The sequence below is a fragment of the Delphinapterus leucas genome, chromosome 15 (genome assembly GCF_059928025.1).
Source record: "Delphinapterus leucas isolate spDelLeu-1000000601 "Yukka" chromosome 15, BTC_Dleu_Yukka2, whole genome shotgun sequence".
NCBI classification, from domain to species: Eukaryota; Metazoa; Chordata; class Mammalia; order Artiodactyla; family Monodontidae; genus Delphinapterus; species Delphinapterus leucas.
In genome coordinates this window covers 16,363,747-16,377,899 of record NC_143143.1, presented here as the reverse complement: position 1 = coordinate 16,377,899, position 14,153 = coordinate 16,363,747, and the positions used below count along the sequence as shown (strand labels likewise).

The 14,153-nt window shown below is 57.6% G+C and overlaps 2 protein-coding genes across 7 annotated transcripts; one reads left to right on the top strand and one right to left on the bottom strand.

The window, feature by feature from the left end:
- The first annotated feature begins 109 nt into the window (after positions 1 to 109).
- Positions 110 to 4,374, top strand: DOC2A (double C2 domain alpha). 3 transcript variants are annotated; one of them, XM_030763673.2, is made up of 10 exons: positions 112 to 974; positions 1,334 to 1,413; positions 1,632 to 1,706; positions 1,837 to 1,946; positions 3,155 to 3,281; positions 3,363 to 3,422; positions 3,497 to 3,660; positions 3,793 to 3,874; positions 3,964 to 4,060; positions 4,149 to 4,374. In XM_030763673.2, exons 1-10 carry the CDS (start codon positions 710 to 712, stop codon positions 4,292 to 4,294), a joined length of 1,206 nt encoding a protein of 401 aa, XP_030619533.1. In that variant the 5' UTR covers positions 112 to 709; the 3' UTR covers positions 4,295 to 4,374. The 3 variants fall into 3 exon arrangements, with proteins under 3 accessions (XP_089752048.1, XP_022444054.1, XP_030619533.1); XM_022588346.3 differs by having other exon boundaries at positions 111 to 974; positions 3,155 to 3,422; XM_089895922.1 differs by having other exon boundaries at positions 110 to 974; positions 3,155 to 3,422; positions 3,793 to 4,060; positions 4,149 to 4,325.
- A 328-nt stretch (positions 4,375 to 4,702) lies between these two features.
- INO80E (INO80 complex subunit E) lies at positions 4,703 to 14,117 on the bottom strand. Of its 4 annotated transcripts, XM_022588354.3 has the most exons (8): positions 13,430 to 14,117; positions 13,202 to 13,272; positions 12,936 to 12,988; positions 9,791 to 9,869; positions 9,575 to 9,686; positions 9,080 to 9,196; positions 5,862 to 5,929; positions 5,172 to 5,288 (listed from the first exon to the last, which is right to left on the bottom strand). In XM_022588354.3, exons 1-8 carry the CDS (start codon positions 13,508 to 13,510, stop codon positions 5,279 to 5,281), a joined length of 591 nt encoding a protein of 196 aa, XP_022444062.1. In that variant the 5' UTR covers positions 13,511 to 14,117; the 3' UTR covers positions 5,172 to 5,278. The 4 variants fall into 4 exon arrangements, with proteins under 4 accessions (XP_022444063.1, XP_089752056.1, XP_022444061.1 ...); XM_022588355.3 differs by lacking the exon at positions 5,862 to 5,929 and having other exon boundaries at positions 4,703 to 5,288; XM_089895930.1 differs by lacking the exon at positions 5,862 to 5,929 and having other exon boundaries at positions 4,703 to 5,288; positions 9,080 to 9,145.
- Between the last annotated feature and the right edge of the window lie 36 nt (positions 14,118 to 14,153).

Here is a 14,153-nt window from a genome sequence, read left to right as displayed (position 1 = left end):
AGGCGCAGAGACAGGTGCAGGGGGCTGGGCTGCCGGGGGCGAGAGGGTGAGGGTGAGTGTGTGTTAGCCTGTGTGTGCCCCTGGGGGTGTTTAGCTTCCCGGAGGCTGTAATTTCTGGCTCCTCTGGAGAGCCAGTTTCAGGAGGAGGCATCTGAGGCAGGGGTCCTCACCTTGGATGGCAGCGGATGGGGGCCCAGGCAGGCGGGCAGATCTGGGGCTGAACGAAGGGACAGTGGGAAGTGAAAACCTAAGAGGTGGGTGACCCCCAGACCAGACAGGCGCCTGGTGCAGAAGGATAGTCAGAGCCTCAGAAAGACAGAGGAGGGGGCCTAGGGGGCAGCTTCAGGGGTAGGCAGGGCCCAGGGCAGACAGAAGCCCAGAATGAGGGGCTGGCGCTGGGAAGAGGACAGAGGGACAATCTAGAGGAAAGTGGGCAAGGCTGAGGTGGAGCCAGGACCTATCTGGGGGGAGTGGGCTGGCAGCCCAGCCCCGTGGAGCACAGCTTGGGGTCTGGAGGGCCCAGGCCTTCTGCCTGCCCGTCAGCGGGCACAGGCTGCCCTCTCCCTCAGCACCTAGGAAGGGAGGCCAGTGAGGGCCCACAGACCCTGGCGGGTGCCGCCTGGCCCTCAGCCAGCAGACGGGTAGGTTTGAGAAGTCAGCCCCGGGCTCAAGCTCTCTCGAACCTCCCTCCCCCAGCCAGGGGTGCTGCATGAGGGGCCGCAGGGGCGACCGCATGACCATCAACATCCAGGAGCACATGGCCATCAACGTGTGCCCGGGGCCCATCCGGCCCATCCGCCAGATCTCTGACTACTTCCCCCGCCGGGGACCAGGACCTGAAGGGGGTGGCGGGGGCTTCGGAGAGGCCCCTGCTCATCTGGGCCCCCTGGCCCTGGCACCCCCTGCAGCCCTCCTTGGGGCCACCACGCCCGAGGATGGAGCTGAGGTGGACAGCTATGACTCGGATGATACCAGTGAGTCTGCGGGCTTGAAGGGCCCAGGGTGCTAATGGGGGCCTCCAGGCTTGTGGGAAGGGGATGGGGCCCTGCTGGGGGTGGGGAGGCGGCGGGCACCGCCACCACAGCTGCAGTCAGAGTGGAGATGACAGGTTCAGCTAGGCTCAATGTTCAATATTTCTGCTGAGACACTCAACCACCCACAGAGCACCAGTTGCAGCCCAGCCAGGGACCCAGACGTGCACACACAAGCAGGCTGACAGGCACAGACACGCACAAACCTTCACAGCTGGCACACGTAGCAGGCCTGCCCACCTGTCTCTCACACACACCTGTCTTTACGCACGGACTCAGGTTACCTCTTCCCTCTTCTCCAGCCTCCCTGGGCACGCTGGAGTTTGACCTTCTCTACGACCAGGCTTCCTGCACTCTGCACTGTAGTATCCTCAGGGCCAAGGTGGGTACTCCCTGCCCCCCGAGAGCCCTGGCCCTGTTTGCCTCCTACCCTGAGAGGGGTGCGTTTCCATCCTCCTTTCCCTTCCCCAGGCCTGACTCCTGCTCCTCTCCCAGCACCCATCTTGGCTCTCCCGCCCCCAAGGGTCCACACTGCAGAGAGAGGGAGGGAGGGTGGGCAGGCTGGGAGCTCACAGCCCTCTTCCCTCTCCTCCTCCCCAGGGCCTCAAGCCCATGGATTTCAATGGCCTGGCCGACCCCTACGTCAAGCTGCACCTGCTGCCTGGAGCCTGCAAGGTAACGGCCTCCCCCTGCCCTCACCCCCCAGCCTGACCCAGCTTGTGGGTCTGCCCCCAACCTTCGTCTGCCTCCAGCCTCTGTGGGTCTGGGGGACACGTACTGTGAACCCTTCGTCCCCACACCTAAGGCCAATAAGCTAAAAACTAAGACTCAGAGGAACACGCTGAATCCCGTGTGGAATGAGGACCTGACGTACAGCGGAATCACAGATGCTGACATCACCCACAAGGTGCTCAGGTGAGGGGTCTGTCCTCCCGGTTACCAACGAGTCCAGCTCAGCACCTCCTTGGGGACAACTGTCATTGGAACCTTCTTTGGTTGGTCGACCCACCTCCCATTAAGCCCTCGGATGCTCTAGAACCATCAGTGGCTCCCTGTCCCCTTCGGGAGCAGGCCAGAATGTTCCCCTGGGTTCCTGCCCTCCAAATAGCTCCTACTGCTCCTCCAACAGAGGACCGCCCTCTTGCGACTGGTCGGGTTCCTATCTCCTGACCTTTGCCTGTCGTGTCTCTTCCTGCTTCCTCTCTCTGCCGGCCTAAATCCCACTCATCATTTGAGGCTCTGCCTCCTCCTGCAATCTTTCCCTGCTCACTGAGACCCCTTCTCAGAGCCCCTGACTTAAGTCAGACCTATGCAGCAGAGGTCTGCCCATTCTGCTGCCCTTGTCTCCCTAACATCTCTAAGGAGTGAAGTCTCAAGCGACAGAAATGGGAATGAGGCTTAGGGAGGTTAAGTGACTTGCTCAAGGTCATGTGGTTGCTAGGTGGCGGAGCTGGGAATTGAACACCTCTGCATGACACAGCTGCTTGAGAGTGTCACAGCAGAAGGCAGGGAAAGGGGCTGCAGACCGAGACGGATGGAAGTAAAAGCAATAATCTCTTACTTGCTGGGTTCATGAGCCTCTCCCAGGCTGGCTCCCTGCTCCACACAGGAAAGGACAGGGGCTCTAGGGGGAGGTATGCGCTCCTGGTCCAACTGCTCAAGGCTCCTTCAGGCCCTTCTAGCTCTTACATCCTGGACCCGTGACCCACATCCACCAGTGCACACCCTGTGCATGTTCAGTTGGATCCTGTCCCCAGGCCCTGAATGGAGGCTGTGTGTGTGTGTGTGTGTGTGTGTGTGTGTGTGTGTATGTGGTCGCGTTCCCAAGATTTGTGAGGGCTTCCTCAAGGAGCCGAGCAGGTCCTGATGGGCCGGGGACAGCCTGGGCAGCTGGAAAGGGAGGCGCAGAGGAACAGGGCAAATCAAAACATCCTCCCCCAGCTCCAGGCCCGGTGCTCCCCACACAGCCCTGAGACAGCCCATTTTACAAGTGAGGTGTAGAGTATTTAGGGCAGAGCTGGGACCAGCCTCGAGTGTTCAGAGTTCAGTCGGAGGACCTTTCTCCCAAACTGGAGTGGGGCTCAAGTACCCCAGGGGGCCTTGACCCTGCAGTTCCCTACCAGGATCTCCGTCTGTGATGAAGACAAGCTGAGCCACAACGAGTTCATCGGGGAGATCCGTGTACCCCTCCGCCGCCTCAAGCCTTCACAGAAGAAGCATTTTAACATCTGCCTTGAGCGCCAGGTCCCGGTCTGTGCCAGGCTGCGGGGTACCACGGGAAGGGGGCCCTGGGGAGATCAGGTTTCCAGAACTTTCTCTTTGCCCCCTCAGCTGGCTTCACCGTCTTCCATGTCTGTGGCGCTGAGGGGCATCTCCTGTTACCTGAAGGAGGTGAGCCACCCACAGGGACCACATCTGGGCGGGAGGTGGTGAGGGTGCCGGCTGACGCCCGCGTCTGCTGGCAGCTGGAGCAGGTGGAGCAGGGGCCTGGGCTGCTGGAAGAGCGCGGGCGCATCCTGCTGAGCCTCAGCTATAGTTCTCGGCGCCGTGGGCTGCTGGTGGGCATCGTGCGCTGCGCCCACCTGGCTGCCATGGACGTCAACGGCTACTCTGACCCCTACGTCAAGACGTGAGCCCTCGCCCTGCCCCGAGGCCCACCCTCCCCTCCCCAGGGACTTGCCACCAGCCCTGTCCTCTTCTGGGCCTGGTCTGTCCCTGACTGACCTGCTGCCCCACCCCTGTCCCTCCTCCCCCTCGGCAGGTACCTGAGGCCAGACGTGGATAAGAAATCCAAGCACAAAACATGTGTGAAGAAGAAGACTCTAAACCCGGAATTTAATGAGGTAAATGGGGCAGAGGCCAGAAATCGAGCGGGGCTGGGGCTGGGAGTGGGGGCAGCGCCTCATGGAAGGTGTCGCTTGCCCTGTCCCAGGAGTTCTTCTACGAGATGGAGCTCTCCACTCTGGCCAGCAAGACTCTGGAAGTCACAGTCTGGGACTATGACATTGGCAAATCCAACGACTTCATCGGTGAGGGAGGAGCCTGCTGGGTGGTGCTGATGGAGGGCAGCCCGGCAGTGAGCCCGGCCCTGATCTTGCCTGCCTCTACTGCTCCCAGGTGGCGTGGCCCTGGGGCCAGGAGCCCGGAGAGAGGCCCGGAAGCACTGGAGCGACTGTCTGCAGCAGCCGGACGCAGCTCTGGAGCGCTGGCACACCTTGACCAGCCAGTTGCCCCCGGCAGCCGGAGCCCTGCCCTCAGCCTGAGCAGGACAGCAGCCGCCCAGCACAGGGCCCTCAGGGCTGGGCCCAGTAGGCAGCCTTCGCACGAGTGTGTTGCACGTTTACACGGGGTGGAGGCCCCACCCCGCACTACTTGTCTTGTTTCGTGTCTCCGTGACCGTGGGTCTGTCTTCTTGTGAGGGACTGTGGAGATCTATATTCACATATGCAAACTTCCTCCTGCCTGACTCGCTACAACAGACAAATATGCAAACCACCCATCCACAGAGCACACCTGCAGGGGGGATCCCACAGTGCCCCTGTCCCAAGGACCCGGCTGCTGCTCCTCTCTCCTGCCTCTCCAGGCTGCCCGGCCCCCTCCCCTCCAGGGAGGAGGTCGGATTAGGGGGGGTTTGGAGGAGGAGGTTTCCAAAAATGAAAATGACACACACAAAAAGAGGCACTCCTTTAATGCAGAATCTTCATTAAAAAAACCACCACCACCGAGCCCTGTACAGCTGCCCTTTTAAGTGGGGGGGCCACCGCAGGGTCTCTGCCTCTCTGAGAGGTGGCAGGTGCTCCTGGCCCACTCATTTAAGTAACTGTCTCCTGGATTGGGCTGGGATGTGAAGGCAGGGCCCCTGCCCTCCCTGGAGAGGGCCCACCTTCTGGGGGACATTCATGCATGTTTACGCCTTTTCTGATTGTGTCAGTGGCCACAGCATGGCAACCGGGCGTCAATAAACGTCTCTGCGGAAGCTGGGGGCTCATGTGTGCTGACACAGAGGGCGCTGGGCAGGGGGTCAGGCAGAGGGGTTCACTCCGGGATGTCGATCACCAGGTCATCATCCCCGTCCAGGGCGTCGTCCCCGCTGCCTGCATCGCTGAACATCTGCCGAGGGACGGCGCTCAGGATCGTAGGGGGAGGCATCTTGGGTGGGGGCAGTGGGGCCAGGGCTGCCCCCACGCCGGCCCCAGAACCCCGGCCTGGGAAGGTCAGCGGCCCTCCCACGGGGCAGTCGGGGGGTCCTACCGCCATCTGCAGCAGTGGGGAGAAACACAGGGAGGGCCTATCAGGGAGGCACTGGGACCTCCAGGAGGCTGGCACTGCCCCTTAAGACAGTTCCAGGGGATGGGGAAGGGGGCAAAGGCTCTCATTCAAGGGGTAGTGGACACAGCCAGGCCAGCCACGGCTGGAATCAGGGAGCCTGCCCCACCTCAGCCCTGCAGTCTCACACCAGCAAGTGCGTGGGGGTGAGGCTTGGTGATGGGAGTGCTGATGAGGGTGGTGGTGGAGGGAGTCTCATGGGAAACCAGGAGGGAAAGGCCGGGCCCTGCCCTTGCCAGTCAGGCACTGTGGCTGCCCCTGGGATAGCAGCCAGAGCCAGAGCCAGCCTGGAGTGCCTGCCTGCCCGCCTCTGGGCACCTCCAGTACCACCTGCCACACTGGCCTCCTCTCCCTCCTCCTCCTGAGGGGCTCACTGGTTTGGTGGAGGGTGTCAAAGGTCTTCACCCCCGGCCGTGTGAGGCTTCTACCTCTTGTGTCTGGGAGGGGCCCCTCTTTGGGATCCCCAGAGCCACCGGCCTAGGCCAGGCCCTCCTCTCAGCTCACCTGGACTCCCTGCCTTCAGCCTCTCCCAGATCCAGCTCCTCCTCCGCACTGCAGCCAGAGTAAGCTCTCTAGAACACAGACCTGAGCGCGTCACTCCTGTACTCGGGGGCCTCCGGCTCCTCGCTGCCCTCAGGATAGGCAGTGCCTGAGAACAGGCCAGTCCTTCCACCTGGACTGTCCTTTGCTATTTGTCAAAGGTCCTGCTTTGTGCTCTGAGGCTGGGAAGTGGCCTCTGTCCTGCCCAACCCTCCAGCCCCACCCCTGCCAGGTCCTTCTGAATCCTTCCCAGAGATCTGTGGGCCTCCTGCTTTGCCTGTAGGCACAAACTGAGCACCTACTATGTGCCAGGTGACTTCCATTAATGATCTCTCACTATTCCGACCACCCTGGAAGGGAGGAGAGGTCATCAGCCAGAGGAGGAAACGGAGGCTTGGAAATGGAGGTTTGAAGGCACAGGCCTGCCAGGTCCCCACCAGGCAGTGTCCAGTCTGGCCCCGGGGTGCGGGGATGGCAGTAGTCTTCACAGTGGCCCTTCTGATTGCCTTAACACATTCGGGCCCCTGTGGCCTACTCTCTGCTTCTCAAGGCGGCCCCCTCATCGCCGCTGTTCCTAGGGTGGCATGGAGAGCCAGAGTGGGTTTGTACCTCGGGCGACTGGGGTCTGCCAGGATGGATGACAGACAGGAAGCCCAGCTCTGAACAGCACCCTTGCACCCAGTACCAGGCACTCATGTGCACACACGGGAGCAGATGCACACGCACGACTGAAAAGGCCGGTGGCATGACTGTCCCCCTCCTCTGGCCACCACCTCTTGATTACCTACCCGAGGCCCCATGTCCTACCCCTGCTTGGACTGACTTCATGGCCTCCTCAGCGTGACCCAAGGTAGTGAATGCTTATCTGTGGCATACTAGGGACAAGGCACTGGGCTAAGTGTTTTCTCTCTCTTAACTCATTTTATCCTCACAACGACACCACCGAACAGAGGAGCAAGCGGAGGCTCTGAGAGTTAAATGACGCGCCCAAGTCGCACGGCGAGTGCGTGGAGGAAACCCAGCTAAAACGGGTGAGGCCCAGGCTCCTGACTGACCTGCTTCAGTCTTCACAGCGTCCCCTCCCCTCTCCTCACACCACCACACCCAGAAACTTCAGGGACCCCCACTCTCCTCATAGGACACCCAGCCTTCTATGACCTGACCCACCCTATCCTTCCTACGCTGTTCGCTCTCACCCCTCCGGCTCCAGCCCAAACACCACTTTTGCCACGTCCCCGCCTTCCTTCCACAACCGCCTCAGCCTGAATATCCAAATCTCACCCTGGGCTCAAGTGTCACCTGTTCTTTGAGGCCGTCCCTGATTTTTCCCCTCCCCCATGCACCGCCGTTGGTTTGGGCCCTTTTCCCCTGCCTGCCCCGAACGTAGCTCACTGACACGCCTCTGGGTCAGGAGCCAGCACTTCAGAGCCCTGAACTGCCAAGCGCACACCACGCCACGCCTCCACGCTCTGCTCCAGGTTTCTCTGGCCCGTGCCTTCTCCACCAGTCCGCCCAGCCCAGGAAGCAGAACGCCTGCCAAGCAGCGTGAAGCAGGAGCTGAGCAGTATCGTCACCCATTATCTACTCATCTTCCAGGCTCAAGGGCCAAGGTCACACGGGAGGAAGTGGCAGAGCTGGGGTTAGAACTCCAGAACCCACACTCCTAACCACCACAAGCAGGGCTCCCGTTCCACCTCTGGCTCCAGAGTCTCCAGTCTCCAGTCCACCCAACTTGAGAGCTGCCAGCCCGGTCCTTATTTCACTTTGACTCAGCTGGAAGGGCACTGTGCCTTCCGTGTCCTCATCTCTCCCAGGGCTCAGGGTGCAGAGACCTCTTCTCCGCGCCATCCACCTCCCTGCCCGTGACTTCCAAATACGGCCCCCGTGCGGGCCAGGCTCACGTTACCCAGTTACCCAGTTGTCTCGTTGACATTTCCAGACAGCATCTCAAGACATCCAAAGCCAAACTCACCTTCCTTCCCAAACCTGCTCCTCCCACAGTCCTCCCCGACTCAGAAAAGGGCCACTTCTTTGGCTGCTCAGGCCCAAACCCCTGGAGTCACCCTCAACGCCCCTCTCTCTCACAGCCCACACGGCTCTTCCTGGGGCTCATTCTTTGAAAGAGACCCATCACCCACTTTTCACCCTTCCCCCTGCTGCCTGGTTGACCGCAGGAGCCTCCTCACTGATATCCCCACTTCCATCCTGACCCCCCACCCACCAGCCTATTCACTGCAGTGCCAAGCAATTTTCTTAACACGTCAATCAGATCAGACGCCCCTCTGCCCCACCTTCTCCAGTGGCTCCCGTTTCACTCACAGTACCAGCCAAAAACTTCCCAACACCTCCGAGGCCGTCCACAGCCTTGCCCCTCAGGTGCTGTTCTGACCTGCTCTCTGGTCACTCTCCCTCTCCCTGTCCTCCGACCACACCGGCCTCCTTCCTGGCCCTTGAAGAAGCCGAACACGTGCCCACCCCCAGGGCCCCTGTGCTGGTTCTTCCCGAATGAAGCACTGCAGAGAGCCAGGGCTCTGCTCATTCAAGTCTCTGGCCGCCCCCTGTAAACATCAGCCCCGCGTACTCTGGTGTCCCCACGCCCTTTATCTGCATCTGTCTTTCCACGTCGGTACCTATTTATCCTGCTTGTTTCCTGCCTACCCTCCGAGAACATGGGCTCCATGAAAGCCGGGGCTGCTGCTTCCTTCGCTATTGTGCGTGCAGCACCTGGCACAGTGCCTGGCACACAGCAGGCGCTCCACACCACTTGCTGATTTTACACGTGGTTGATCACTCACTTTACAGACGCACAACCTGGGACCTAGAGCGTCACGGCCACATGGTTTCTAAGTGGTGCAACCTTGACTTGATTCTAGATCCCACAGCTCTGCCCCTCCTTGGGGGCTGCCTGGCAATACAGAACACTTGTGAAAATGAGCCTGGCCCCCAGCCACCTTCACTCTGAGCTCCCCGAGTCTGGGCTTGCCCTGACTGGTCTCACAGGGAGCCTGGGAGCCAGGACTTCTGGGACCCGCCCCTCAGCGCCTAACCCTGGGCTGGGTCCCCAGCAGCAGCCCCAAATCAGCCCTTCAACATTCTCGGACAGGCCCCCAGCCGTCCTGAGCCTCCCTCAGGTGGCTGTCCTGCCGTTCTGGCCCCTCCCTAACGTCCCCCAAACAGGGTACCTTGAGTTTCCGGGGCAGGCGGGGCCGTTTCTCCCGCTTGGGCCTCAGGGGGCTGGGCTCGGGCAGCTGCAGGGCCAGGTAGTCAGAAGGGAATGGGGGGTAGGTGGGGGAAGCCAGCTGCAGGCGGGAGTGAGGGGATGGAGATGGGAAATGGAGTGGATGGGGTGGGGGTAGAAGGAAGAAATGCAAACAGGAGGAAGAATGGAAAAACAAGAGATGGTGATGAGTGTGGCTCCTGAGAACAGACGGGAGGGGACAGCAGCAGGACTGTGTCCTGGGGTCTCCTCTCCTCAGTCACGTCTGTCCCCCATTCCTACACCAGAGAGAAGTAGGCAGCCCCGACTCACACCCCTCCGAGGCACGCTTGCTGGCCACACCCAGACAGATGTTCTTGGTGCTGGGCTGGCTTCACCCTGAGGCCTGGACCCTCTGCCCAAATGATGCCCACCTTATTCCCAGGCATCTGACCATTTCCCACCCCTGACCCCAACTCACCGAGCTCAGGTATGGGGAGGGGGCCCCAGAGGCCTGAAGGGGAAACCCTGTTGAAGGAGGCAGGGAGAGGCTGGTGGGGGAGGGGGCACCCCCCAGCGGAGGGCTTCTCTTCCTGGAGAAAGGACAGGGGAGGGGGTCAGAGGCAAGAGGCAGCCCAGGTACCCTCTCCAACCCCCACCCCCCACCCTCCCGGGAAGAATGATGGCTTCTTCTCACCTCTTAGGGGCTGGCGTGTCCGACAACTTGGATGTCCCCTCTGTCTCGCTGTTATCTGAAGATGCAGTGGCATCTGAGTCTGTGAGGAGAGGGCTGGTAAGTAGTGGGTGGGAGTCCCCGTCTACCCCAGAGGGGCGTAATCTCAACTCTACGGAAGGGTTCTGGGGAATCTGAAGGGCACACAGGTGTATTCTGGGGAGGCCCACAGCTTCCTTAAAATGTCCTTTACGACCTAATTCCTGCCTGGACTCCTCCCTGGTAACATACTGTCAAGCATTTTCTACGTGCCAGGCTCTGAACAGGTGCTTGACATTCACTGCCTCTCCTTGTCTTCAGAACTATCCAAGGAGGAAAGGGAAGACGTCACCTCCGCTTTTCAGATGCAGTCACAGAGGCTCAGAAAGGAAGGTGTTGGACTGGGACTTGAGCCCAGGCCTCTGACTCCTGACCATTTTATGCTATTCTCTCCTTATTTGCCTAAGCTGTCCAGAGCTTACCTCTGCCCCACTCCACATATGCAGGGTCCTGGTAATTTGCCCCTCAAATCTCTCCTACCTTCACTCACTGTTCCCCATTCCAACTGTCACGAGGTCAGGTCAGCACGATGTCAAAATCACCTGCTAAGCAATCTCACCTCTCCTGCCACCCACTGTCCTCCCCAAGGACAGAACAACATAAAACGCAAAACTGATCACATCCTTCCCAATGCCTGGAAGCATTTGAAGTGCTTCTTAATATAGCCCCAACCCACCCTTCTGGTCTCCCAACCAAACTGTATTCTTCACATCACACCAACCTATTTTCTCAAAACCAAAATTCATTTCCCAGATTTGTGCCTCTACCTAGAAGGCCCATCATTCACTTAACAGATAACCATTTACACGTAAAATACGTTATTCCCGATTTCTCTGCTCAGATAGATCCTTTAAGAAGCAGATTAGGGCTTCCCTGGTGGCGCAGTGGTTGGGAGTCCGCCTGCCACTGCAGGGGATGCGGGTTCGTGCCCCGGTCCGGGAAGATCCCACATGCTGCGGAGCAGCTGGGCCCGTGAACCATGGACACTGAGCCTGCGCATCCAGAGCCTGTGCTCCGCAACAGGAAAGGCCACAGCGGTGAGAGGCCTGCGTACCGCAAAAAAAAAAAAAAAAAAAAAAAAAAAAAGAAAGAAAGAAGTAGATTAAATGCCACCTCTCTGAAAAGTCTCCCAGAATCCCTCAGGCCCAGTTGATGGCTGACTCTTCCAGAACCCTTTACTCTCACTGGTCACGGCTCTCCTCACTCTGCTAGGACACTGTCATATATGGGTGTCTCCCTCACCACACTGTGGGCTTCTCCAGGAGATAAGTGGTGGCTTATGTCTCTGGCTCTTGTTTCTCAGCTATATCCCACTCTGATCATAAACAGGCTGGGTTCCCTCACGCCTCCTATCCTGAAGTCCCCCTCCAAAAGCAAGTTAACTGAAAGACCTCCAGGAAGAAACACGAAGGCAATGAGAAGCTAGAATGAAAGCCAAATATTTTGCCATGATCTACATGAGTTGGCTCCTACCTACTTCTTTGACCTCATCCACTGTCTTCCTATAATGTGTAAATGAATAAGTGTTCAATGTTCTAATAAAACATTATTTACAAAAACAAGCAATCTGGGGACTTTTCTGGTGGGGCAGTGGTTAAGAATCCGCTGGCCAATGCAGCGGGCATGGGTTCGATCCCAGGTCCAGGAAGAACCCACATGCCGTGGAGCATCTAAGCCCGTGTGCCACAACTACTGAGCCCGCGCTCTAGAGCCCGTGAGCTGCGACTACTGAAGCCCGCGCGCCTAGAGCCCGTGCTCCGCAACAAGAGAAGCCACCGCAATAAGCCTGCGCACCGCAACGAAGAGCAGCCCCCGCTCGCCGCAACTAGAGAAAACCTGCGCGCAGCAACGAACACCCAACGCAGCCAAAAATAAATAAGTAAATAAAACAAAAACAAGCAATCTGGCTAGCTGTTTGCTGACCCTTGCTCTAGACACCATGGAGAGAGGTGATTGCAGGTGACATGGCTTATGAGAAAAACTGGGCCACAAAGGCCCATCTTAGGACTTTTTCAAATTGTAGGTATCAACCCAATAGTGGGTCACAAATTCAACTTATTGATTTACAACGAGCACTAAATGGAAAAAAAAAAAGCAGTCTAAAAAGTATCAGAACAAACTGCATATAGGGCTCTCAACATTATTTCACTAAATTTTGTTTTATAAGCAAGTAAGTACGTGGGGGTTGGTCACGATGTAAAATCTATTATTGGTTGTAAATGGTGCTCAAAAAAAGTTTGAGAACAGTGCTTTATGTGCTTCATCCCTTCTCCTCAAAAAACCTGGTACGTTTTTACCTCAGGGAATCTGCATCTGTGACTCCCTCTGTGGGAAATCTCTCACTCATCTTCACATCTTCTTCTTATCTAGGTCCCAGCTCCAACATTACTTCCTGAAAAAAGCCTTTCTTGAATTCTTTATTAAGATGTTGCCTGCCATCTACTTTTGTATGGTCTGTAACTAAGAACGGCTTTTACATTTTAAAATCGTTGGGGGAAAAGAAACTCCAAAGAAAAATATTTCATGACGTGGAAGTTTTATGATATTCAAATTTCAGTATTCATAAATAAAGTTTTATTGAAACACAGCCATACTCACTTATTCACAACTCACCTATTGCTGTTTCTGCACTACAAAGGCAGAGCTGTATAGGCGCAACAGAAATTGTACGTTCTGCAAAGCCTAAAATACTTATTACTTGGCCCTTTACAGAGAAAGTTTATCAACCCCCGTTCTACTCCAATCCCTACCACGTAACCCTGATTTTCTTCCTCAAATCTAAAATTCTAGTTTATTTCTTTGCTTACTTACTACCCCCAACGAGAATACAAATTCCAAGAGGCTTTACCCATCTTGGTTACCACTGTATCCTCTGTGCAAAGCCCACTGCCTGAAATACAGCAGATACTCAGTTATACTTGAGAGAAAGAATAGTGAGGAGGACGACAAGTGACTAGGCTTAAGAACCACTGGAGGCTGTATTGGCCTCCGCGGCCTAAAGGGAGGGCCCAGGAAGCTTGCTGGAGTGTCAGGAGCATGTCCTCCACCAATTTTTCATGACCTTGCTCACCAGAAGAGTCTTCATCCACGTTCTCGTACTGCAGAAGTCGGTCTAGGAGGAAACTGAGGGAACGGGCGGAGAGAACAAGAGTGTTTACTCCCATCTCTGCAATGTTCTCCTGGGCCCTCGTCCCTTCCAGCTGGCCTGTTGGAGCCTCACAACAGCCCCGAGGCAGTTATCATGCATTTGTGGCCCATTCCAGGATGGGATCCGAATGCAGATCCATAGGAGCCACATCACCCGCTGGCCTCCCTCCTCCCCTCAACGTGTCTCACCTCTTGTCCCGGGACACCTTCAGCAATTTCCTCTGCGCCTTCCTCAGTTCCTCCTGGAAGCACTCGTGTTCCTGTATTACCGGCAAGGTGGGAGCTGAGCCAACGGCCGTCCGTAAATGGAGCCCGGACGCCGGCCACAGCTCACCCTACTCTCTTCACACACAGGTAAACTTAAGTCTTACGAGCACCAGGCCTCACCCCCTACCGCCTCACCACCCCAGCACTCACGTAGATGAGGAATTTGAGCTTCCGCTTCAGGTTCCGGTATTTCTTCTTGTAGTCCACTTCGCCGTCCGCCGGCCCGTTCATGACCCGCCCCGGGAGAAGCGCCCCAGCACTGGCCGGGAGCCGGGCTACCCCGAGCCGGCTCAGCCCAGCCTCTCCCACCTCCACTTCCGGAGAGTCGGCAGGGCTGTATCCGCTGGGACTACAACTCCCGCCGTGCCCCGCGCCCAGGAATCGTAACCACACCGGCTGCCCTCCTGGGGAATACCGGGAAAGGAACGTTGCTTCCAGGGGATACGCTAAAAATGGCGCCGCGGCGACGCGATGATGTCACAAAGATGGCGGACGCTGGAGGGCACCCTTACTGATTCGAAATGTGCTTAGCGATTTGAAGCCACGAGAAGGCATTCCTCCTCGGATTCCTAGTCTCCTGGCGAGGACGCCCTTTTCCTTCTGTCTTTCAAAATCACAGATGCCTAGTTGCTGCCCGTGACCACGAACAGAGGCAGCGTCGCGGGTTGATTGTTACATCCAAAGGTGTAGCCGGCTCCCAATCGGTTTCTAACGAGAATTCTCCTTCAGAAGAGATTCGTTCTAAGAAAAGCAAGGAACCGCGAGACTCTCCAACTGCCCGCGGAAGGCAAGTTTTGTCTCGCAAAGTTCTGGGTCCAAGCGGCCCGTGACGGATACTCAACGGTCCTCCACCTCACGGCGCCACGATACTGCG

Bases quoted from the DNA above. Each gene is read 5' to 3' on its own strand.
- DOC2A (XM_089895922.1), top strand. From the start codon at position 710: ATGAGGGGCCGCAGGGGCGACCGCATGACCATCAACATCCAGGAGCAC. The intron at 1,707-1,836 runs GTAACGGCCTCC...CCCACACCTAAG, and splicing joins TGCTGCCTGGAGCCTGCAAG to GCCAATAAGCTAAAAACTAA. The intron at 4,061-4,148 runs GTGAGGGAGGAG...TACTGCTCCCAG, and splicing joins CAAATCCAACGACTTCATCG to GTGGCGTGGCCCTGGGGCCA.
- INO80E (XM_022588355.3), bottom strand. From the start codon at position 13,510: ATGAACGGGCCGGCGGACGGCGAAGTGGACTACAAGAAGAAATACCGG. The intron at 13,273-13,429 runs GTGAGTGCTGGG...CCGGTAATACAG, and splicing joins AGCTCAAATTCCTCATCTAC to GAACACGAGTGCTTCCAGGA. The intron at 12,989-13,201 runs GTGAGACACGTT...CCGTTCCCTCAG, and splicing joins AAGGTGTCCCGGGACAAGAG to TTTCCTCCTAGACCGACTTC.